This window comes from Typopeltis vanoorti, chromosome 8, assembly GCF_054136105.1.
Source record: "Typopeltis vanoorti isolate ZY-2024b chromosome 8, IOZ_Tvanoo_1.0, whole genome shotgun sequence".
NCBI classification, from domain to species: Eukaryota; Metazoa; Arthropoda; class Arachnida; order Uropygi; family Thelyphonidae; genus Typopeltis; species Typopeltis vanoorti.
In genome coordinates this window covers 81,999,539-82,024,827 of record NC_143556.1, presented here as the reverse complement: position 1 = coordinate 82,024,827, position 25,289 = coordinate 81,999,539, and the positions used below count along the sequence as shown (strand labels likewise).

General features: G+C 34.0%; 1 protein-coding gene across 1 annotated transcript in view; it reads left to right on the top strand.

The window, feature by feature from the left end:
- Positions 1 to 20,840: 20,840 nt before the first annotated feature.
- Positions 20,841 to 25,289, top strand: part of LOC150104166 (guanylate cyclase soluble subunit beta-1-like) — a 195,476-nt gene continuing 191,027 nt past the window's right edge. Inside the window, exon 1 of the mRNA XM_090396787.1 lies at positions 20,841 to 20,952. Within this exon, the coding sequence (XP_090252913.1) occupies positions 20,950 to 20,952 (3 nt within the window). The 5' untranslated portion in view covers positions 20,841 to 20,949. The remainder of the gene's footprint in view (positions 20,953 to 25,289) is intronic.

Genomic DNA, 25,289 nt, shown 5'->3' with positions numbered 1-25,289 from the left:
TTCCTATATTATAAAATAAATGCACACCACACCTAGGAATAATAAGGGTTGGATTATTATAGTCTCCTACTCTAGAGACCAAGATGGAACATTTTCAAACCCTCTCAGGACTTGCATAAGCAACCTAGCAATCTCGCACTTGGTTAGGTATACGCCCATCACCTAAAATATCCATTAAAAATAAGATTGGAGCAAACTTGTTCTTTAAATAATTTTACAATTGACAAGAATGGAAATAGGAATGAATCACATGTTTCGTATAGTAGTAAACAGATGTGTGTTATTGCTATTCAGTCCACTTTGAACATCTTAAATGATTTGCTGTGACTGTTACCAGTCACAGCAAATCATTCTGATTGGAACTTTGCGAAGATTATTTCAATTACAACTAGAGATTTATATACCAGTTAATCGAATTATCGAGGAGATGATGAAAAAAGATTCGGAATTGTATTCAGGATATCCTCATTACGGAACACTTAATGAGTCACAGCATGGTTTCGTTAATTATTTTATTAATGATGAGAACTATTTAGTTTTTGTCAAGAAAACAGGTCATGTTTATTTTATTTTATTTTATTTTATTTTTTTTTTTTGGATTTCAGCAAAACCTTTGAGAACGTTCGCACCTGACAAGTACTACGATTTACGCTGGAGAGGGGTAAGAAATTGTTTGGGAAAGATGCAACAGAATTAGTATTTGGGGGAGTATTTTAAATACCAGTTGGTTATGAGAAGCGAGCTGCAGATTTCAATATTAGGTTCCTGTTGGTTAACACATGTTCAATTATAAATTTTAATTTTCTTTCTTTTTGGATGAATTGAAGCTAGTCAGAACAGTTGTACAAAAGACCCAAGTTTAAGAACACCCTGAAGCTTCTTTACAGTAAGATCTTAATAGGAAAACACGTAATAATATATGGATTTATGGCGAATTATAGAAACAGGTTTAGAAACAGTTAACAAACATATATTTTTTTGGTTTGTTTTTGGCTTTAGATTGAATTAATACTCAGTTTATTTATTGATAATACTAGTAATAAAGCTGAAAATGTGTGTTTAATTAAAACAACAAATTGGATTACGCTAACAACGTTAACAATTTTAATGAATATCAGCAAAAAATCTGGGCAGTTAACAAAAACAGTCGATTAAGTGAAATTTGTTGAAATTAGTTAACAGGAGAGGGAGAGCAGAAGTTTATTAACCCATTCTGGGCATATATGAAACAGATATCAGAACTTTTATTGTATTTTTTTTTGTACTCAATTCAAACAGGCTCTCTAAAGGATATAATGAAAAGTTACAATTTTCTAATAAATTCATTAAAATTAATAATTTAAAATAAAATAAAATTAAATTATACAGTAAAATTAAATTACACAGGCACTTTTTCCAAATTTAGGCAAGGTAGTTAACTTCTGTCGCAATTCGAGAAGAAAAGGATCGATTATTCTGTGATTGATGAAGCAATAAGCGAAGATCATAAAACATCATCTTGCAGCAAGATTCAAAATGATTATATCATTACGATCATCAATCATTTTCTAATATGTGAAGTTCGAAGTAGTAAGGAGAGTACTACATAATTATTTTTAATATTCATTATTATTATTTTCCTTTCAACAATGTTTTCCTAAATAAATCTATGTTTGTGAATTCTCCAAAAGTATAGAATATTTCATTTCGGTCTTATAAGACTAAACTTCATCAAATGGCCTGCCTCGATTTTGGTGTTTAGTTGTTTGTTTTCCACTAGTATCCAGCTTCTGTTTTGCTGACCTTTACACTTCCATTATATTCCATCATATAAAAATATCACACCGTCTTTTATTTGCTTTACCATCATTCTTGAATCACAACAATTTAAAGTTCCTTTCTACTCTCTTCCTTTTTTCACATTATCCTATCTAAGTGAAAAGTCGGTACAGACGAGGCCATTTGGTCGGAAATACCTAGGTTCAATTTCCGTCCATGACGTGAGTGAGAAACTTTTATATGACCTATTTCGACTAATGGTGAGTTAGCTGGTCTCGTACGGGGTAGAAAGTTTTTTCCTTCGGAAACTCGGGTTTTTCGTCCCTTAGAATAGGCAACCACCTCGTGAACACACACACATCTACAGACATAAAACATGCAGGAATAAGGATAGTAGTAGTAGTAATCCGGGCGGTTTGAACCACATCAAGATCAAGATATGATATGGAATCGTGACGTGATTGGTTGTTCATATGATTGATGATGTCACTGTGTGTGTGTGTGTGTGTGTGTGTGTGTGTGTGTGTGTGTGTGTGTGTGTGTGTGTGTGTGTGTGTGTGTGTGTGTGTGTGTGTGTGTGTGTGTGTGTGTGTGTGTGCGCGTGCGTGCGTGTGTGTGTGTGTGTGTGACGCCATGCGATTGGAATTTTTCTGGGTAACATATGTGTGAATGACGCCGCATTGTTTGCCTTGTTCGCGTATGGAATTGTGGGTGAGTATTAGAGATAAGGATTCGTGTCGTTCGTGATTAATGGGCCACTTCGAACAAAGATCAAGATCAAGATAAGATAAGGAATCGTGTCGTGGATGTGTGTTGTTATCAGATGAAGATAAGTGACATAATTTGTTAGTTGTAAATAAGTGACGATATTGTTTTGAATGGAAAAGGAATATATATTAGTGGGTAAGGATTCGTGTCATGATTGGTGGGTCAATTTGAACAAGATCAAGATAATATAAGGAATCCTGTTGTGGATATGTGTTGTTATCAGATGTGGATTAGTGACGTTATTTGTTAGTTGTAAATACGTGACGTTATTATTTTGAATGGAAAAGGAAGATATATTAGTGGATAAGGATTCGCGACATGATTGGTGGGACACTTTAAACCAAACAGGGGTAGAGTGAATGGAGGAAGCATCGTCCTTGTCGTGGATGTGTGTTGTTATGAGTTGTAGATAAGGAATGATGACGGTAGTGTTTGGAAATTTCTGGGGAACATCTGTCTCTCTGACATAACGTGATGTTTTGGTTTGCCTATGGAATTGTGAGCGATGATTTTGAGATAAGATATCTTGGAATTTTTCCAGGGTGACACACATCCGTCATTGTCTTCAAGTTTTGTGTTTGGTTGCCTATAGATGGAAGCACTAATTTTCCAATATAGTTTGGAGTATTTCTTTCCTGTTAATTAATATGGGAATTCATAGGGTAGAGTAGAGTCTAAATGGCGGCAGCGTTTAGGCCTTTCTGAAAAATTTAATTATATACTGGTCTCCCTCAAACACACACTTTTTTTTCTCATATGCATGACTCATCTGAATATTTTTATTTGTCTACATTAAGATCTTAAACTTCATTACTTTTGGTAATTAAAGTTCTCTTATTTTACAAAATGTTTTGACTATTGATATTTTTAGTTTACAGTCAAGAGAAAAACCGAACGGTATTTAAAAAATAAATTAAAATAAACGGAGACTTAAATTGATAACTTTTGTATGTAGTCTAGAAATTCTAATGATAATTTAAATTACTGACAGTCTTTCCAGGATGGGAACATCTTGAAACTATCAAGGTTTTCTGACTATTCCAAATTGTTGATTTTTAACATATATTCACAGCACAAAACACAAGGTCTGAAATGCACTTGACTCTTTTTATTTATAGGTTAATATGTGCTTAGTTTCTTTTCTTCACCCATGAAGGTGCTGTGTCATTTCCCGTAGCCAATGTGTTGTCCCAACTTGTGAACTTTTCTGACTAAGTGGCTTGGAATTCTCCTTGTGTTACTTGAGGGTCTGATAATACTTCCCACACGACAATCTGAACTTCACATTTTTCATAACTCAGATCCTCCCTTTGATGTTTTGCATGGTGTTACCAGTTCGGGGTTTGAGTATGTGAACGAAATGTTTACAAATAACTCAAAAATTGTCAATAGGTAGCATTAGAAAATTTTCTAAAATAATTAATTGCAGTATATCAGTTTCCCCAGTTTTTTTTTAAACCAATACATATAATTCTAGTCAATAAATAAATTTGTGAATTTCCTTTCCCCATACACTGTAGATTTTCACATGTGTTATCTTAAACTGTGTCATATACCTTCGCTTTTTAGTTGAGCCTACTTGTGAATTTGTCTTGCCTACTTCTGAACGGGGCAATTGCACTAATGTCCGTTTATCTTGAAAATTTCTGACTAATTTCTGCTCATTTGGTTTTCGCTTTCTTTAAGATACTATGGAAACATTAATATAGACACTTGTAAATCATTAATCACTTTCTTTCACAGATGTATCGCGGTATTCTTCAAAGGTGAAAACAGATCATTCTTGGCTGTTGAACTGTGGTTTTTATACAGTAGAGACAACAATTTTCCATTAACTCAACATGCATTTTCCTGTCTACGATCTGCCTGTGAGCGACAAATTCGCATTTTTTTACAATAATTAAACAGAATTGCTTTAAGGTATAATGTTATGAATTTATATATCAATTTGTAATCACAATAACTGAGTGAAGTTTCACTGTGAAAAATGCAACAACAGCATACATCTTTGTTCATTAAGTTATAAATGCCTATTTTATATTTTATATTGCTCAAAATTAAAATAATAATAATAAAAATTAAATAAAAATTAATAACAAAATTAAAATAATAAATTTCAGTTACTTATGTAACTGAAATTTATTATTATTTTTCATTAGCATTTGTAAGTTAAGTAACAAAAATGAGACAAACAAGGTTTTTTTCGCATTCCTAACTAAACAAAAATTAAGGCAGTTTACTTAACACGTGTCTGAAAGCAGGTTACCATACTTCTTGAAAACAATATGAAACAATGTCAACCATCAAAAAAAAAGAAAGAAAGAAAGAAAGAAAAATTGTAAAGAAAAATAAAATGTTTATCTTCAAATAAATATTTATGATCATAGCAAGCAAGAAATTCATCAGCTTTTCAAAGTTTTGAAATTTCTACCCATATTGGTTTCATCATTTGGTATATCATTTAAATGAAGAACGGATCTGACTATTAAGTACGTTAATGTTTTTTTTATTTTTGTCTTCCAATGGCGAGTATTATTTGATATTTGCATGTTGATTCATTTGTTATCTGCATTCTATGATACCTTTTTATTTTCTACAACAAACCTTTTTAAGAGTTTAGTAACTTGATGGGTTAAAATATGTAATGTCTCTCTGTAAATAACCAAATTCTAACAGTCATATTGTTAGGATTTGGTATCACTGTTTTTCTAGTCTGGTGAAGGTATCTACAGATGTAGTAACAAAATTTTCACTTTTCAGGTGAAATATTCTTCACTTAAATTCTGGCTATTAATTTAATACCCGATTCCTTTTGCTTCCAAGAGTTGACAGTTTCTTGAAATATTTGAGGGCTTGCATGAACAAATAAGACTTTTAATTCGCTGAGTGGATTTTCAAAAAAAGTCTCTGGTTAGTTTGTGGCATGAAATTTCACAAGGAAAAAATGGTCTTACTTAAATCTTACTTAAATTTGCATAACATATCAACAACACCCAATTTGTTCATTTAAATTTACACATTTTATTTGAGTGAAATATTATCTACAAATATATTTACTGAATCTAACATACAGAAAATAAATAAAGGAAAAAATACAATCTTTTTTTGTTCCTTCATCTTCTTATTGTTAAATTTGCACTGTTGTTCAAAAGTTCTTCCCATGCTCGGAACTGTCATCATGTGATTTTTGACAATGTGACTCTCATCTGAAAGTTTATTTTCATTTTGTGAACGTTGGGAATTTGTTACTGTATGGCACCACAAATAAATAGTTAGTTATTATTATTATTATTTCACGGATTATTCTTTGAACTTATATTTTATGTTAACTTTCTGTTACAAATTTCTAAACAATTATAACTTTTCACAAAGAAACTTTCAAAGAATTTTGTGGCTCACCCATTATTTTTACTTTACCGGAAATAAAACACCACAACACAATACAGCAGCTGCAGTGAATGAACAATTGCCTTAAGTCCAAAGTCACTTGAATCTATGGTTTTTTCTTATAGTACTGCTTACCCTTACCATTCCCTACCCTGACTGTTCCTTCAAAAATGAACCTTTCATGCAGATGACTCAACGACATGTTTTCACATGCTGCTGGATATAATGTTGATGTGTTTTTATCTTACTTTGTGTGGGGAAATGTAAATTTGTAATTGGAGGGTACAAATCTTTTTCTATTCCAAACTTTTTTAAGAGGTTAAGTCACATTTTTGGGTTAAATTATCTGCTGTCTCTCTGTAAATCCAAAAAATTCTAACAGGTCGGATTTTTGAGTATGTGAATGAAATGTTTTCAGATAACTCAAGCAATGTCAAATAGGTAGCCTTAGACAATTTTCTAAAATAATTAATTAATTAGAGGATATCAGTTTCCTCACTTGTTTTTCCCCCACATTCCTGGCATTAATTTCAGAGTAGTGAATTTTTACAATAATTAAACAGAATTTCTATAAGATATAAAGTTGTGGATTTAAATATAAAATTCTAAACTGAATAACTGAGTAAAATTTTACTGTGGAAAACACAACAACAACACACATCTTTGTTCATTTAAGTTCTACAAATGCATATTTTTTTGCGGAAATATTATTATTTACAAAGAAAAAAAATTCGAAACTTGTAATTACCTACAAATATTTCACGATATTTAGTTTACACTCTTAACATTTTCCAGAGTTCATATAAAGAAAATTTTCATTACTCACTGTTTCTTGGTTACATTACATCAAAATAGTTGGTCACGCAAAAGAGTTTTTAGAACAGATACCATAGTAAGTACAGTTCCATACATTTGATATTGTGTCAGTCTTAAAATGACACCATGCCTCATTAAGCTTTCTGTGTATTCTTTTGCCACCAGATATATACAAGCAGTTTTTGTAAAATGTTCGCAAATATCCCAAAATAAAGAATCTTTATCAAATTGAATAAAATCTTGAAGGTCTAATTTTACCATTGATGAATTTAGATGATTAGCGATAATGTTTCCCAAGACACGAATTTCTGGTAATACAGTTTCAAAAAATAGTAAATGATTATCAATGTCATTCATTTTTGATGAAAAATCTCTCAGCTTCTTCACAACTAATAGAGGAAACTTGACATCCTCCAACTCCTGTATCATTGAGCATTAATTCCCCATCTTGGCATTTCAGAATATAACAGTCACCAAGATGCATTTCGTAGTCAACTCTTCTTTTCAAGTAGCCGAGGATATCAGAAAACTTCCTGCATAACTTTTCCCAAGTTTCCCAAGTGGTCCTGGATAAATACATCACAATGTACTTGTCTACTAAAATAATAATAATCGGTTTCCATCCTTTTAGAGCTATGCAAAGAGTTTTGTCTTGTGCCATTTTCCTGAAGAAAGAAAATTTCAAAGACTTTTGTGGTTCACTCATTATTTTACTTTAATGGACAGAAAACACCACAACGCAATACGATAGCTGCACTGGATGAACGAATTACAGTAACTGAAAATGCACTCGATTCGTTTGGTTTTCCTTATAGTACTGTTTAACTGACCCTTACCCTGACCGTTCCTTCAAAAATGAAACTTTTGCACAGATGACTCAGACATGTTTTTGCATGCTGGTGGATTTGAAGTTGATGTGAGTTTATCTTACTTTGTAGCATCATGAGGCAAAATTTATCTCTGTGACTTTAATTCATTCAAGGGAAGATGAGGGAGCTCGCCATTTGTGGATATTTTTTAGTGATGTCACCTCAAACTCATAACCTGAGCGAGCTAGCCATTTGTGGTTGTCCAAAATTGTTGGGGTGGAAAAAAAAGCATTACATGGTGGAAGTGAAAGGGTAGTCGAGAGGTTGACAATAGTCTTCCCTGCAAGGCTCCCCCACCCTACACCTTTCTTCACCCTCCCTCTCCTCCGCTCATCCATGGGGAGATGAGCGAGCTCACCGTTTGCTAATATCTTGTAGTGATGCCACCTCCAACTGATAGTAATAACTTTGGAGAAAAAAAAAACGCAGGTGGTGGAGGTAAAAGGGTAGTGAGCGGGTGATTGTGGTCTTCCCTACAATGCTGCCCACCCCATCCTCTAACCCCTCATCCACCTCTCCTCCAGAAGATGTTTGCTCAGGCTAGTGGAGATGAGCAAGCTCATCATTTGCGGATGTCTTTTAGTGATGTCAACTCCAACTGATACTGATAACTTTGGAGGGGAAAACACGCGTTTTTTTCCTCTATGCTTCTAGAGATGTCATTCACTGGTGGATCTTAGTCAGGAAAAGACATGTTACATTTATGGAAAATTGTTGCCTCTACTCTAAAAACTATTGTTCAACAGCCAAGAATGATCTGTTTTTACCTTTGAAGAATACCGCGATACATCTGTGAAAGAAAGAAATTAATGATTTACAAATGCCTATATTAATGTTTCCATAGCGTCTGAAAGAGCGCGAAACCAAATGAGTAGAAATGAGTCAGACATCTTCAAGATAAATGAACATCAGTGCAAATGCCCCAGTCAGAAGTAGGCAACAGAAGTTCGCAAGTAGGTTCAACTAAAAAGCAAAGTTAATGACACAGTTTAAGATAACACATTTGAAAATCTACAGTGTATGAGGAAAAGAAATTCACATAATTTATTTATTGACTAGAATTATATGTATTTGTTAATAAAAAAAAATGAGAAAACTGATATGCTGTAATTAAATATTTTAGAAAATTTTCTAATGTTACCTATTGACAATGTTTGAGTTATATATATGCATTTCGTTGACATATTCAAACCCCGAACTGATAATACCACGCAAAACATCAAAGGGAGAATGTGGTTCATGAAAAAGGTGAAGTTTGGATTGTCGTGGGGGAAGTATTATCAAATCCTCAAGTAAGACCAGGAGAATTTCAAGCCCCTCAATCAGAAAAGTTCACAAGTCGAGACAACAAATTGGCTAAGGGAAATGACACAGTGCCTCCATGAGTGAAGAAAAGAAATTAAGCACATATTAACCTATAAATAAAAAGAGTCAAGTGCATTTCAGACCTTGTGTTTTGTGCTGTGAATATATGTTAAAAATCAACAATTTGGAATAGTCAGAAAACCTCGATAGTTCCAAGATGTCCCCATCCTGGAAAGACTGTCAATAATTTAAATTATCATTAGAATTTCTAGACTACGTACAAAAGTTATAAATTTAAGTCTCCGTTTATTTTAATTTATTTTTTAAATACCGTTCGGTTTTTCTCTTGACTGTAAACTAAACATATCAATAGTCAAAACATTTTTTTTAAAAAAGAGAAATTTAATTAGCAAAAGTAATGAAGTTTAAGATCTTAATGTAGACAAATAAAAATATTCAGATGAGTTATGTATATGAGAAAAAAGTGTGTGTTTGAGGGACACTGGTGTATAATTAAATTTTTCAGAAAAGCCTAAACGCTGCCGCCATTGAAAACCTACTCTACTCTATGAATTCCCATATTAATTAACAGGAAAGGAACACACCCCAAACTATATTTGAAAATTAGTACTTCCATCTATAGGCAACCAAACACAAAACTTGAAGACAATGATGGATGTGTGTCACCCTGGGAAAATTCCAAGATATCTTATCTCGAAAACATCGCCCACAATTCCATAGGCAAACCAAAACAGCACGTTATATCACAGAGACATATGTTCCCCAGAAATTTCCAAATACTACCGTCATGATTCCTTATCTACAACTCATAACAACACACATCCACAGCACGGACGACGCTTTCCCCATTCACTCTACTCCTGCTTAATTTAAACTGTCCCATCAATCATGCCACAAATGCTTATCCCCTAATATATCTTCCTTTTCCATTCAAAACAATAACGTCACTTATTTACAACTAACAAATAACGTCACTAATCTTCATCTGATAACAACACAGATCCCCGACACGATTCCTTATCTTATCTTGATCTTGATCTTGTTCAAAGTGCCCCCACCAATCACGATACGAATCCTTATCTCTAATCATCACCCAAAATTCCATACATGAACAAAACAAACAACGTGACGTCACTCCCACATATGTTACCCAGAAAAATTCCAAACATTCCAATCGCATGGGTCACAGACACACACACAATGACTTCATCATATGAACAACCAATCACGGCACGATTCCTTATCTTATCATGATGCTGATCTGGTTCAAAGCTCCCGGACAACTACTAAGGATTAACCAATCTATTCCACAGAATTTCGATTTCGAACACCTACAGTGAAATGTGGGTCTACGCGTGAGCGTAATTCAGACATTCTCTCTACTGCCATCCATTGACTCCTCTAATTTTACTCACAGTTTCACATCTGTGCTCTCTAGTATTTGCGTAAGTGTTTTATTTGTAACCCACATTTAAGATTTATACATTAAAATAGGTTTAATTCTTTATACTACTAAACTTATGTTCTAATTAAATTGTTTCATATTGAGTATAAATTTATCCATTTGTCTACTGACATACCATATTTGCTTCTTCTGTTGTCTTTGTCTCAGTAAATTCGTTATCTTTACTAAAATTGTGCCAAAATATTTCTTCGCTATTTTTCATAATGCATAAATTCGCCATTGAGAACAAAGTTGATATCTTTCTTGCTCCTATCGATTTTCTTAATTTTTGTCTTTTTATTGCCGATTTTATTTCCAACTTGTTACCCAATATAAGCAGTCGCATTTCTTAACAGAAACCATGATTTCTGCCAAGAACCGGAAAGTTCATGTACATTGGGGCCAGGAACACAGTCACTGGACACTGGAACACTGGAAAATGGTAATGTGGTCCGACGAGTCACGGTACATCTTGTTCTGTACCAGCGGTAGGCAGATGATTTGGTGGAATACCCATTTTGTAATGAACCTAGCTTGCCTTGTAAACTCAAGGTTCTCGAGGTTGTATCGCATTGTGTGGATTGTTATTTTGCTACGGAATGAGTCCCTTGATATTGCTGGAAGGTCAGGTGTCCTCCAAGGAATATCTGAAAATTGTTGCTGATTAAGTCCATCCTGAATACTGACATTTTATCTATCAGGTCACAGTTGTTTCATGGACAATTCCACTGTCCATCCGCAAGAATTGTTCAACAGTGGTTAAGTGAGAGTGACAACGACTTCCACCTTCTCTGGCCACCACAAAGCACCGATTTGAACCACATCCAGAATGTATTGGACATGTTAGAAAAAGAGATCTGGGAGCAGGGTCCTCTTCCATCAAATCTGAGCCGGTTAAAGGATTTTTTTTGATGAACACTTGGTATGTTCTAGAACGTAGATTTAATCCAACACCTTGTGTAATCGATGTCAAACCGCATAGGTGCTGTAATTAGAGATAAAGAAGGTTCAATATGGTATTAATAAAATTTTCTAATTCAGTGATCGATATGTGTATATGATGAATAATAGTGGAGATATAATGCATCGTGCCCTTGCATTTAAGTTTATATCAAGTATCCTATTGATAAGTTGCAGGTCAACAGGTAGAAGTGAAGGAAATGTTGAAAGATTACTTGAGTTCTAATGTATCACACTATATATTAGATTTGCTACGTTTTGAAAACAATTTTTCTCTTGACATCTTATTATATGCGTAGGCATCAATTGGCACTAGCAAAGCAAAGAGATGCCTGAGGTCATATACAAGTGCAGCATCTCACGAATACGAGAACTTTTTGTTTGTTTTTTCGAACTCTTCAGTATTGTATTTTAATAATTGTGAACGTATTATTTAAATAAAAATGACCCATTACTAACAAGTGTTTTTTTTTTTCGTTTTTATAAGTTTTCTACTTTCATTTTTTTTTTTTAGTTTTGAATGTAAAAATAAATAAAAAAAAAAAAAAACATGGCTGGCGGCTAAGATTTTTGTTTCGGACAGTACAAAATCTAGCTCCGCCTTTCTCCCAATCCACGAAACTTAAATAACAATTCTTGTATATATAATTTGCATTAGCTCGCTCTTCGAATTAAACTTATTATATATGTTCAATTTCATCATTCATTTAATATCATATGTATACGAAATTATAAAATAATGACACCAAAATCGATTTTACATAAAGAAATCTACATGAAATGATTCTCAAGATAGTGAAATAAGAATAAATATATTCCATGAATCTTTCATTTCTCTGATTCTGCGAATGTTTTGCGCATTCTATACGCGGAAGATTATGACTATCGAGAAATCTCATAAAACATTAAGGCTGCTTCACGTCAAACATTGATTCTCTCATAGTAACGATGTTGTTCATTGATAAATGCATGTTTTGGGAATCCGCCTGAGAGTCTCTTCTGCCCTGAAGATTGGCATCGCAACACTGATAAATTCTCAGCGATGCTATTTCATATAATGGTCCCAAATGATTCTTAGAATATCAATCCACTAGATTCGGTAAACGCACAAACAAGCTATCGTCGAAGCAACCCAAAATATGAAGGTACCGTGGCATCTTCTCTAATGTTCTACTTAAGTTAATAAAATATTTCTGAGCAAGAGAGAACGAGCAAAGATCACATTCAGAATACTAAATTATATATAGTTTGGTTGAACGGTCGCAATGTTACTCTTAGCAGTTAAAATACGAAAAGAGGTAAATTATTTATGTAGCTCATTCTTAAAGTTGGGTATTTTGATGAGGACAGTGGCCACGTCAATTAGCGTTTTATAAACCGGCTTTAATATTATGAATACAATTGCTTGTGCTAGCGAATTTTTTCGATCAACTAGCTCTTTTTTCCAATTGAATTTACTTAACTTACTCTCATTCACTGCAGAGCGGATAATATAATCTTCACAACTAACTGCATGTGTTGAAATTATTATATCTGTATGCCTTAACGGTTCTCTTTGCTACTTGTACAGGATATAAAAAAAACGAAATGATTGATTGGCTAATGACTTCGTATACAAATAGCATAAGTGTATTGAAGAATTGTAGGATTTTAAAATAGGGCATCACGATAATGATTGAGAGATGATCCGGATTGTCCGATTGAATGCTAGTTAAACAGGGCCTCGAATTCTTGATTCTCCCTTCTCCCCGACTAGGAAGGTCCCAGTGTTTGCTTGTGTGTAATATAATGCGTGCGTTCATGTTAATTCTACAACCATATTATTTTTTGGACATTCAAAAATTTCCTTACACTGCTTTTCGGAATGAAAAGTGGCACCTCTGCATTCATTATGATTGGCTAATTTCTTTAATCCTTTCATGAAACAATAAGAAATTATCATATTGATTTAACGCTATTTGCTTTTGCTCTCTGTGACTTAAGACTTTTGGATGCACATCGGAGATCTTTGCTCCTTGTAGCCAACTATTTGAGTGAATGATTTTGCTTCTGATATCAACTTTTCCTTCAAATTCTCTTAGTAATGATATTGATTGACTTACACTTTCCCTAGCTTTAGTTGCAAGGAATCAGTTTCAGAATAAAAGTTTTCAGATTATTTACAAAGGACTGCCTGAAGTTTCCAAGCTTCGTTCATGGACGTGTGTAAGACTTCCTTTGGAATTTGATCTCTATGTTTGTAAAACAGGTTGGTTAATGTCTGAAAATTTTGGATGATATGTATATTGATTTTGTTTATCTGCTTAATCTTAAAAGAAAGTAAGTAACTAACGTCTACTCAGTAGAACTTGATCGTTAACATTTTAGAGAAGAAGAATGTGATACCTGATTCATCAGTACTTGAAGAAAGGCGAAACTAAACTCGGTAACAAATAATCAATGCATCAAGAATACATTGATTGCTTCAATGGTCGCACACAGATCCTCTGTTTATGGTTCTGAGAGTTACGAAACTAGAGATCTGCATTTTCGCATCTGTTCCAAATAGAACGATTATCCATGGACTTGTCTGTAACACTGTTGTCAGAAAGTGTGATTAAACAAATTGGTTGTATACAAGAAGGAAATCTGTTCCGAAAGCGACTTCTAAGCATTGCAAACACCTGGTCCCGGATTTGTCTAGGACTCGATAAAGCTGTATATACTTTAAAAATAGCTTGTCAAAGTAAGGTGAACTAGACGGCTCCTATCGTTCCCCGCCGAAGCGTCTAGTTTTTCGTCAAGGAAAACCGAAGAGTAAAATTTAGTTCACAGGCAAAATATTCCAACAAGAATAAGGCTCCACGTCATTCTAGTTAAATAAATATTAGAGTAACTAATGCCTACTTGCCCGATCATGAGGGATCTTAAAAGAAAATGGAAAAAAAGTCACGTTTCTTTTTTTAAAAGAATTTATTAAGGCATTTTTCAGGAGTATACACACTGTAGTCATATTATTGCAGCAATCATGTTTAACAGCTATTGCACTTAGGGATATAGTGTGTGCTCTTCGTTCTTTCAAATAATAACCCTCAACGAACTTATTTCTGATAGTATCGAATAGTGGAATAATGTACACTCTAATGGTGCTTGAGGAAAGCCGGTTCCGAAACCATATTCGTATGGTTTAGATGCTGAAATATAGCATCGCATAACCTTTCCGAATTTAAAGTTTAGTCGGTAAAAAGTAATCGCGATGATGAAAAGCGTAGAGAACGATTTTATAGTTGGAAATCAACACGAAAACAAAATAATGTTCGACTAGAGAACCGACATACGTATAGATAAAACAAATCAGATATCCATTTTCTCTATACGATATGCTATTTTCACAGATAGTTTTGACTAAAGAATTGTACAGGTGACGGTTAGTCATACTGTTGTTATGCAGAGTTGTGGTATCTCTAATGTATACTATGCAACGAAATTTGAACTAAATGCTGAATTAAAAAAAATAGAGTGAAGGAAATCTAAACGTATGAAATGCGTTGTCGATAGTTGTCTTTTTTTGAATCGGGAAGGAAAGAAAGTTTCAGATAAGAGTAGGACATTTTCAGGAAGTTTTTGTTTTTGTTTGTTTTGTTTTAAACAGTGTGTATATACAACTTGTTCTGGTGTGGTTAGGGGAGTTGGAATATTTTTAATAATCTATTGAATTTCCTATAAACACTTTATAAAATCTGTATTTTTTAACTTCTTCTTTGTTAGCGTTTCTGTTTGATTAATCATTTATATTTCAATACATGAATAATTCTATTCATTCATCGCAGTTTTATTTCATACAAGCATCGTTTTTTATTTTATTTTATTTTATTATGTTTTTTTTTTACTTCCTTTCCAAATTATTAGTTTTTTTTCCTCTGAAAATCTAATCCTCAAGGAACGTGAACATAAATGGCTATTTGTATTAATAGAGAACAGCATATGCTACAAATCTTAAACCTTTACATCAATACCAGGATGGAAACTAAAGTTCTAACAGACGTTATCCGTTGCACTCATTTCTACGTCTTTTCTTAATATACAAAGTTGATTCAGAACGTTTACATTTTATCGATATTTACCAGTTGTGAGAATAAAATGAGATTTCATTACAATCTGCTTTATAATTTAGTTTCCTAAGGTGAAATTCGGCTCGATGAAGAAATTTCAATTATCTCAAAATTGTTTTGTGGACTCCCTGTAGCATTTATTCAACTGAAAAATTGAATTTAATTTAAAATCTCTTTAATTTGCTTTAGGAAAATGTTAATCATGAGTCATAAGTATTCCTTAATATAGTAAAATTGAAATTACATAAACTGATTTGAATAGTATGATGAAGATCGTATCCCGTGATACCAAAAATGCTTTATAATATGCATATTTTTAAGTGAATAACATGTTAAAGGAAGTATTATTTCTTTGTAGTTAGAGACGAAAAAAATCCGGAATGAAATCAGAACAAAAACGGATCTAATAGTGAACTTAAGGAAACACAGTTTAGCAAATCTTAATGCAAACAAAACGACTTTGTAAACAAACAAAAAAAAATTCAGTTAATCAAGTTAGCAAACTTTTCTTTCTTGACAAATGAATAAATGAATCAATCATCTTGATTATCTAAAGTAGCTCCGATACTGGAGTATATGACCTGAATTTATTTATTTCGAAATATAAGTTGAATTAGTTATAAATTGTGTTCGTTTGTTAATATGCTTTTCCGAATATATTTTCAAATCTTTTATTCGTTAAATCACCTGAAGCAATTTTTAACTAAATAGTACTATTATCTTCGGAATAATCTGTTCAATAAACTTTCTCCAACATATATATATATATATATATATAATGCAAAGTCCTCTCACGAAAGGTTATAAATATACAGTGAATTAGCAATGTGGACGGGCTAATTATTTTTATTCGTCATCATCAATTCCTGATATGTACCCTCAAGGGATGTTCAGGCTACTATGACAGCACTATATGATTATGTTTACATTATTAATAATCTGATTTCCACGATTTTTCTCCAGATTTTTTCTATTGTCAGCACTCCAGTATTATCGTATATAAGGCATTTCCGACTGAATCAATCCACGGAGATCTTGATTTTCCTCTGGGTCTCTTTACTGCCATCTTGGCATCAAACACCTGTTTTACTAACGTTTCCTCACCTATTCCATTTAGTAGCCATGACACCTTTCAGCTCTTCTGAAACATTCTTGAATGCTAATAATGCCATGTTCCTTTCTAATATCTTCATTCATTCTGGCATTGATGACATGTGTTCACTTCCCTGATTTTTCTCAGAACCATCATATCTGTGGTCTCTAGTCTTTGACCAATGATTTATTGCTAACGAAACTCTCAGATCCATAACTGAAAACTGGTTTGAACACTGTCTTGTTTGGTGTTTTGGCTATTTTTTCTCTTATTCCTAAATTTATTCAGCTGGCTACTCATTATACCAGCTTTGCTTATGTTTCCATATTTAACTTGCCATCGCCACTAAAACTATGCTAAATAGCTAACATTTTTTACTTGTTCTATAGGCTTCCATTCAGAATGCAGTTGATGTGTTCAAATTTTCTGCATATTTTCATAATTTCAATATTTTTATTGCTGATCTCGATGCCATATTTGTTCCAGCAGCTGTTATTCAATTTAACTACAGAATCCTGAAGATTTGCACTGGATACATTTGGGAGTACAACGTCATCTGCATAAAGCAGAGAGCTACGTTTGACATCTCCAATTCTAATACTGTATTAGGCCTAATGCTACTTTCGGTTATAATGTGATACATATCGATGATGAATAACAGTGGAGATAATATACATTCTTCTTACCCCTGATTTTACATCAAACCATCTTCATGTATTACCTTCAATTCTAACTGTTTAGTTACACTATATAGATTAAACTTAAATATATATTATGTAGCGCTCTTCTATTTACCTCATATAATGTTTTGAAAGCTTTTCTCTGCACATTGTCATCCAGATCTACAAAATTTAAGTACAGATCCTTGTCGTATTTCTATGATTTCTAAAGAATTTTTTGTAAAGTAAAAGTTTGATCACGACAACCTCTATTTGGTCTGAACCCAGCTTCTCCAAGTTACCGGAGAACTCTACACCAGTCATCTGAAATTCGATCTAATGCTTTCTAAATTATGCAGTGTAACCAATGCAAAACTTTTATATCTCCATATTTAAGCGTTTCTGGTCGAATATCATCTACTTCATCTACCCTTCCAAAGTTCAAGTTTCTGACAGCGTTTACTACCTCGAGTATTGATATGTACTTCTCTTTGCATTTCTCTGGAAACTTTTCTATTACGGTTCTGTCATTGCTTGGTTCGTTTTAACACTCTTTCCAAGAAATCCTCCAGGCATATAGGATATTCTTATCTTCCATTTTCATGTCACCTTTATAATCTTTGATTCCTTTTACAGCATTCTTTTCTCAATTTCTAAGCTTTTTAGATAACGTCCAGAAAATGTTCCATCAACCAGATATTTTTTTATCATAATCATCATGATCAGAAATCGTCAATTCACTGCTGGATGAACGCCTTTATAAGATTACTGCAAGACTGTCTGTCCATGGCTCTCATTTCCCATGTCACTCCTGCAAATCTGATGATATCATCAATTCACTGTGATTTATGTCGGTGTTGTGGTCGTTTATCCTCTCGTGTCATCGAATCCATTACTTCTTTAGTCCATCGTTGGTCTTGTCTTTGAGCCATATATCCAGCCCATTGCCATTTCAGATGTTTCACTCTTCCTATGATGTCTGAGACTTTGGTTTGGTTTCTTATCCGCGAATTCTTTTTGTGATTCAGTCTTGTGATACCAAACATACTTCTTTCCATACTAAATTGTGCTGTTAATTTTGAATTTCCTTTGACTTTAGTGTCCATGTTTCATAATCATATGTCAATATAGGAATAAATTGGTTAAAAACGTTTAACGTTTCCCTTCAGGCATAATGGTAGTTGGATTTTGAATACTGAATGCAGTTTTCCAAATGCTTTCCACCCAAGCATCGTGGGTCTCTTAATTTCGTCCATGATATTTTTGTTCCATTGATATCTGTTGTCCTAAGTATATGTAATGATCGACTTGTTTAATTTCATCGTTATTGATTTTTATTATTTTTGGTTGGACATAGCTATTGAACATAACTTGGGTCTTCTTCAGGTTTATCCTCAGCCCAATTGTTTTGCTAGCAACTTAAAGTTCATGGATACGGGTATGTAATTAATGCGCAGTTGAAGTGAAGATAACTATGTCATATGCAAAGCGTAAATATCTTAAACAGCTTCCATTTATCTTCAGATCTTTCCCTTCGCAATCAAGAAGTCGGACTATTTCTTCTAGGCAAGCTGTGAAACCTTTTGAAGATTTTTTTTTCTATATTCTTACCAAAGTCTTCCCATGACTTTGTTTAGCTACTTTTACAAAAGCTTTGCTGTCTTACATTATTTATTTATTTTTTATTATGTATTTATTTGGCATAATCCAGAAATTCTGCTACATAGACCAAACAGGGAACTTTTTCAAACCACTTCAGATTTCTAATAAGCAAGCAGTGGTTTCAAACCGAGGGAAGAACGTCATCTCCCACCTAAAGGCATTTACAAACATTCGTGTCCATTGTGGGATTCATACCAGAAGCTTGCTTGTTGGAGAATGCATACACTAACCACTTATGCAACCAGGCAGACGAAGATGGAACATCTGAAGTAACAAAAATAGAAATGGACGTGAAAGAATAAAATAGCACAGAAAGAACTGCGGAAAGTTAAAGATCAAGACTTGAGCTACGCGCATAGATAAATAAATAAATAAAAATATAATTTAATCGCCGTTATCGTACTCGTGAAATCACTTATCAGAAGAGAACTGGAAAGCAAACCTTTCACTGCTGGTACCAATGTGATTTCGGTAAAGGCATTTGAGAGGAATTCATAAGTTCTCTCTTTTCCCACCCAATACGTCTTCATTATTAAGACATCTTATGTAACGATGCAGCCTTCATACTTACTTCGTTATATGAATAAAAAATGGTGGGAAAAATAATATATTATCACTGTGTTCTAATATACATCATCCGATGTATATTAGAACATAATAGAAAAAAGTGGAGTAAATAGTTTTTGGAAAGCCCTGTTGCCGAACGAGTAGTACCTTAAAATATATCACAAAAAAAAGTGGAATTCCTGTAAGGAATTTTTATATCGAACTACCCACAAAACGCTATAAACTTATTTCGTATTTAATAATCTGGAAAGTATAAAGGTTGCCAGTATTTTTTGGTAAAGGATTTGATAAACCACTTCAGTTCTCCATTAAGCAGAATAGCAGACTTTCAGTAGGTGACGAATATCGTATACCACCTAGAAGTATTCAGAAATATCTATGATGCAGTCAGCTCCTGTTTACGGCGTCGATTAAATAGTGGATAAATAAAGTCAAAATGTCAAAATAAAGTAGTAACTAAGTAAAACAAATTGATATAATGTTTCTTTTGTATACCAAAAAATACGCAATCTGTTATTTTCAAAATAAAACTGTAGATTGATATTTTACATATGGAAATATATTGTACTGTTTCAGCTCTACGTTGTACTATGACAAGAAATTGCATTCTCCTGTTTAAATTAATGTTCTACGATGGGACATGATAAGAATCAACAAGCAAATAGTAATCTAATAGATGTTCGGAGAAAGAACATATATATATTGTCAATTCTTATCATGTCCCATCGTAGAACATTAATTTAAACAGGAGAATGCAATTTCTTGTCATAGTACAACGTAGAGCTGAAACAGTACAATATATTTCCATATGTAAAATATCAATCTACAGTTTTATTTTGAAAATAACAGATTGCTTACTTTTTGGTACACAAAAGAAACATTATATCAATTTGTATTACTTAGTTACTACTTTATTTTGATATTTTTATGTTATTATATATATATATATATATATAACATAATATATATATTATTATTATTAATGTCTTTAGTGTAAGGAGCCATCTTATTATAAAGATTAAAATCATGAAAGGTTAGAATCCACCAGCACTTGCATCTACTCTACTAAAAATAACTTCAGTAAAAAAATAACCTAATATACTGACATAAGGACTGCACACTTCTTAGGAGAACACTTTATTGACTTCCTAATCTTTATTAAAGTTCTGATTCTAAAGAACCGTCCTTCCTTATCATCTTTCCCTAAAATCCATTCTCAGTAGCACTCCTAATTTTCTCATTTTGGTAAGGCAAACGAACCAAGTGTAAATGAAGATCTCAACGGAGAGAGCGAGGCAGAGAAAGAGAGAGAGAGAGAGAGAGAAAATCTCTCCTATCAGGGAAACTGAAGCATGCGCATGTGCACAAATAAAATCCGCTTCTCTAGTCTCACAGAAAATGCTTTGCTTTGTGTCCCAGCTGGTCATGCTGTGTAGTGCGGCGCTAGCAATCAAGTGAGAACGATGGATGCTGTATTCGTAGGAGCTGCTTCTAAGCCACGAGGATTCTAATAAGTGTGGCAGTGTCAGCTGAGTCTTGCTAAGGAAACATGGTAAGACCTTTATCGCATGTCTGCATCAGCTTCTTGACGAAACAATTACCCGAAACTTAAGTGATGACATGAGGGGGGTGAACGGTAATGCGACCGTATGTGTTCTATGATATTTATCGGAAATCACTGATCTAAAATATTCTATAACTTTAGTTGCAAGTATCCCACACCAGTTAACCAATAGTAAGTTTCTGACATTAGATTTGAAGGACAATTTCTTTAAATTCATCAAATTATGCTTAAATGAAGAACTGTTTAGAGAATGGCTTTCTTCATTTTATTCAAGCAGATCAGAAAAATACAAAATTTATTTTGCATAATTTTTACAATCAGTAAAATTATTTTACTTATTTTTTTTCTTCGTAGGCATCGATTTATGTCGATAAAAATGAAAAATGACATGTTCCTATTTTTCCATGCATTTTTATTATATTTTTGTTTTCTTATTCCATTCTCTGCCATTGAGAGTGCATCATTAAAACATCTGAATATTTAGAGATATTTATTATCGCTGAAATAATATTTATTGTCTATTTTTATTAAACGTGCCTGTAAATAATTCACAAATTCCAGGGTCCACTATTTCAGCAGAAATCTTAAAAACAAAGAAAAAAGAAAATAGCTTTCCTTCTAATTTATTCATTACTTATATAGATTTAAATTACTTTTTCCCTTTTCCCAGTAATACAGAGTTTCAAATGGCGCTATTAATATCATAACCTCGATGAAGGTCTTTAAGCAGTTGTAGGCAAAGGGAAAGTTTGTCAAAATAATTTTGACAAACTGAATTTTTCTTGCATATTTGAAATGTTTACGAATATGTCTCAAACATTTGCAGCTAATGGAGGTATGATGCTGACAAGTAATTAATAATATGATTCAAGGCTAATGAACCCGATTCTTAAATAGAGATGATACTAATTTCTCAAGCCATATCCTTCTGGTTTTATTTGAAACCAAATTCGGGTTTTTGTATTTCTACATAAATTTCTACGTAAGAGATATATATGGAAAAGAAAGTGCAGCATAAAATATATAATGTGATTTTTAATTCAGTTTTCGTGAAGATAATTACGCCTAATTTATAGATTATTTTGTGATAATCTTATGGAATGTTGTGGCACATTAATCATGCTTTACATATCATACATCACTTTTTCAAATCACGTTAGGTCTGTAATAAGCAAGATGCGATAGTGGGCTTACACCAGAAGAAGAAGAAAATAAACCTCTCATACTCAAACATTTTGCTAACTTGATTACCATATTAACATCCACTGTCCAGCTAATAAGCTAGGGGGATAGAATTCCATTGTAGATATGAACATTTATGAATGTCCTTAGGTAATAGATGATTTTCATCGACCGGTGCAAGACACCACTCTGCTTAAAGAACGTCTGATATTATTATTATCACGTAACACCTCAAGGAAGTCGAGACTCATTGAGGGAGGACACCTACTCTACATCTCTGTCTCTCAATCCACTACAACTACACCAACACCATCTCCGCCCACCACCATCACGACTTGTATTTTCACATATCACAAACATCCATGCCCACGGTGGGATCCGAACTTGCAGCCTTTTGGCTAGAAAGCGAATACGCTAACCACTCGGCCAACCAGGCCGGCATTTGTGATGTTAATGTGCTATTAAAGTTAGCAAAATGTTTGAGTGTGAGAGGTTTATTTTCTTCTTCTGGTGTTAGCCTACTATCCCATGTTGTTTAAAAAAGTTCCATGTCTGGTTTCTGAATACCCCCCCCCCGGAGACTATCATTTCTTTATCTGACAACAGTATTAATATAGTTAAACCGATAGGTTTGTACCCGATGTGAATATATAAGTTTATTCCCATAACCTGCTTTCTTATTAAAGTATCCATGTTAGGGTAGGATTCGAGTTCGTAGACTGTGGTTTGAAATGCTAATCGCTGTCCATTCGACAACCAGTAGAAAGCACAAAATTAGTCCGCTAAAATGAGTGTCATTATTAGTTTGGCACAGAATGTATAAGATTAATCTTAGAAAAGAATTTTACATAGGTACATGGAATGTCCGGGATTTACAGATGGGTACTCTTGAGATTGTCTGAAAAGAGATGGATAGGTATAAAATTAACATCTTGGGAATTACAGAGACCAGATGGAATGGAGAAGGTCACTTCAAAAGACAGGATGGTAAGCTAGTTATTTACTCAGGTGGTGACTCAAAACATCATGGGGTTGCTGTGATACTGAAGACAACTCAGGCAAGAATCCTTCTTGTTATAACCCCATTAATGATAGGATACTTTCCATTAGACTTAAGGCTCAGCCTACCAATGTATCAATTGTGGTAGTTTATGCACCCCACAGGGATAGGCCTGAAGAATTCTATGAAAACTTGCAAACTGTTTTGGACTGCCTACCAAGGAGAGACATACTGTACATCTTAGGAGACTTAAATGCAAAAGTGGGAAAGGGTATGAGAGTCAGGCCGGAGTGTAGCATGTTTGGTCTGGGTGAACGTAACACCCATGGTGAAAGACTGTTGGAATTTGCCCGTGCTAACAGATTAGTTATTACCAATACCTGCTTTCAGAAACATCCACGACGGACCTATACTTGGACATCCAACATTGATAGGTCAAGGCACCAGATCGATTACATCCTGGCTCTCCAGCGGTGGAAGACAAGCATCTCTGATGTGCATACTTGTCCTGGAGCAGATTGTGGTACAAACCATCAGCTGGTAAGAGCCAAAATAAGACTAAGACTCCGAAGACTTCCAGGTCAGGCACATTCCACTAGATTGGATGTTAGAATAATTCCTAGTGGATTCACAGAAGAAACATCAACTCGGCTGGATGAATTTTTGGAGACCAATGAGGAAATCTCTCCAGAAATGCTTTGGGAAGGAGTCAAGATGATGATACAGGATACAGCGAAGCCGTATCTCGGCCCAATAAGAAAACCAAAAGACCCATGGATATCAGATTCAACATGGGAACTAATCAAAGAAGGCGGTTGGAAAAACAATGAGACACAGGGACCGAAGAATACAAGAGTTTACATAGAGAAATCAGAAGAGCCATCAAGCAGGATAAGGAAAAGTTCTATACTAATAAATGTGAAGAAATAGAGTTCCAGATGAGAAGGCATAATTATAAAAGGATGTTTTATTTAGTTCGTGACTTAAAGCACAAGTTTAAGCCTAAATTGAATGTCATCAAAGAGAGGAATAGATCATTACTAACAGAAGAGTTGGAAATCAAAAACAGATGGAAAGAATACTGTGAGGAACTGTACAGCAGAGTGGATAAAGAAAATGTGGAGTCCTCCCACCAAGAAAATTTTGATTTGGAACCTCCTCCACTTAGGCATGAAGTTGAAAGAGCAGTTAAGCAGCTCAACAGCAATAAGGCAGCAGGTGCAGATGAAATCCCAGCAGAGTTAATTAAGGCCACAGGAGATGGAGGGATAAGAGTGTTTCATAGATTGATTACAAGGATATGGGAGACAGGATCATGGCCTAGAGACTGGAAGAAGTCAGTTTTTATACCACTACACAAGAAAGGTGATATGAAGGCATGCAAGAATTATAGAACTATTAGTTTGATATCTCATGCAAGCAAAATTTTATTAAAGATCATGCTAAATAGGATGGAGGCCAAAGTTGAGGCAGAGATGCCCGAGGAACAAACAGGTTTTAGGAAAGATGGGGGCACCAGAGATCAGATCCTTTGCCTTAGACAGGCTCCCTCTGGTAATGTGTTTCTTAGACTACTCTAAAGCTTTTGGCTGTGTTGAGCATGTGAAACTGTGGGAAGTAATGGAAAGAATGGGTTTTCCTCAACACACTATCAGGTTTGATAGCCAACTTGTATAAGGAGTAAGAAGCCACAATAATAACAGGTGTTGGATTAACTGACTGGCTTCAAGTTGGAAAAGGAGTTAGACATGGATGTTTACTCTCTCCTCACTTGTTTAGTACATATGCAGAGGACATCATGCGTGAAGCATTGGATGATCTCAGGACAGAAATTACGATAGGAGGTAGATTGATCAGTAATCTGAGGTACGCTGATGATACAGTACTCCTTTGTAATGACATGGAAGAACTAGGACTAATTCTTGACAAAGTTAACAAGATCAGTAATAGCAGAGGACTCCAACTCAATTCTAGCAAGACAAAGATCATGGTTCTCAAAGGAAAAACAAACAGAGAAGCTCTTGAGAAACAAATGTATCTTAATGGAGAAAGAATTGAGGAAGTCAGCAAGTTTGAGTACCTGGGATCCATTATTAATGTGAAGAATTGCTGTTCAGAAGATGTCAGAAAAAGGTTAGGAATG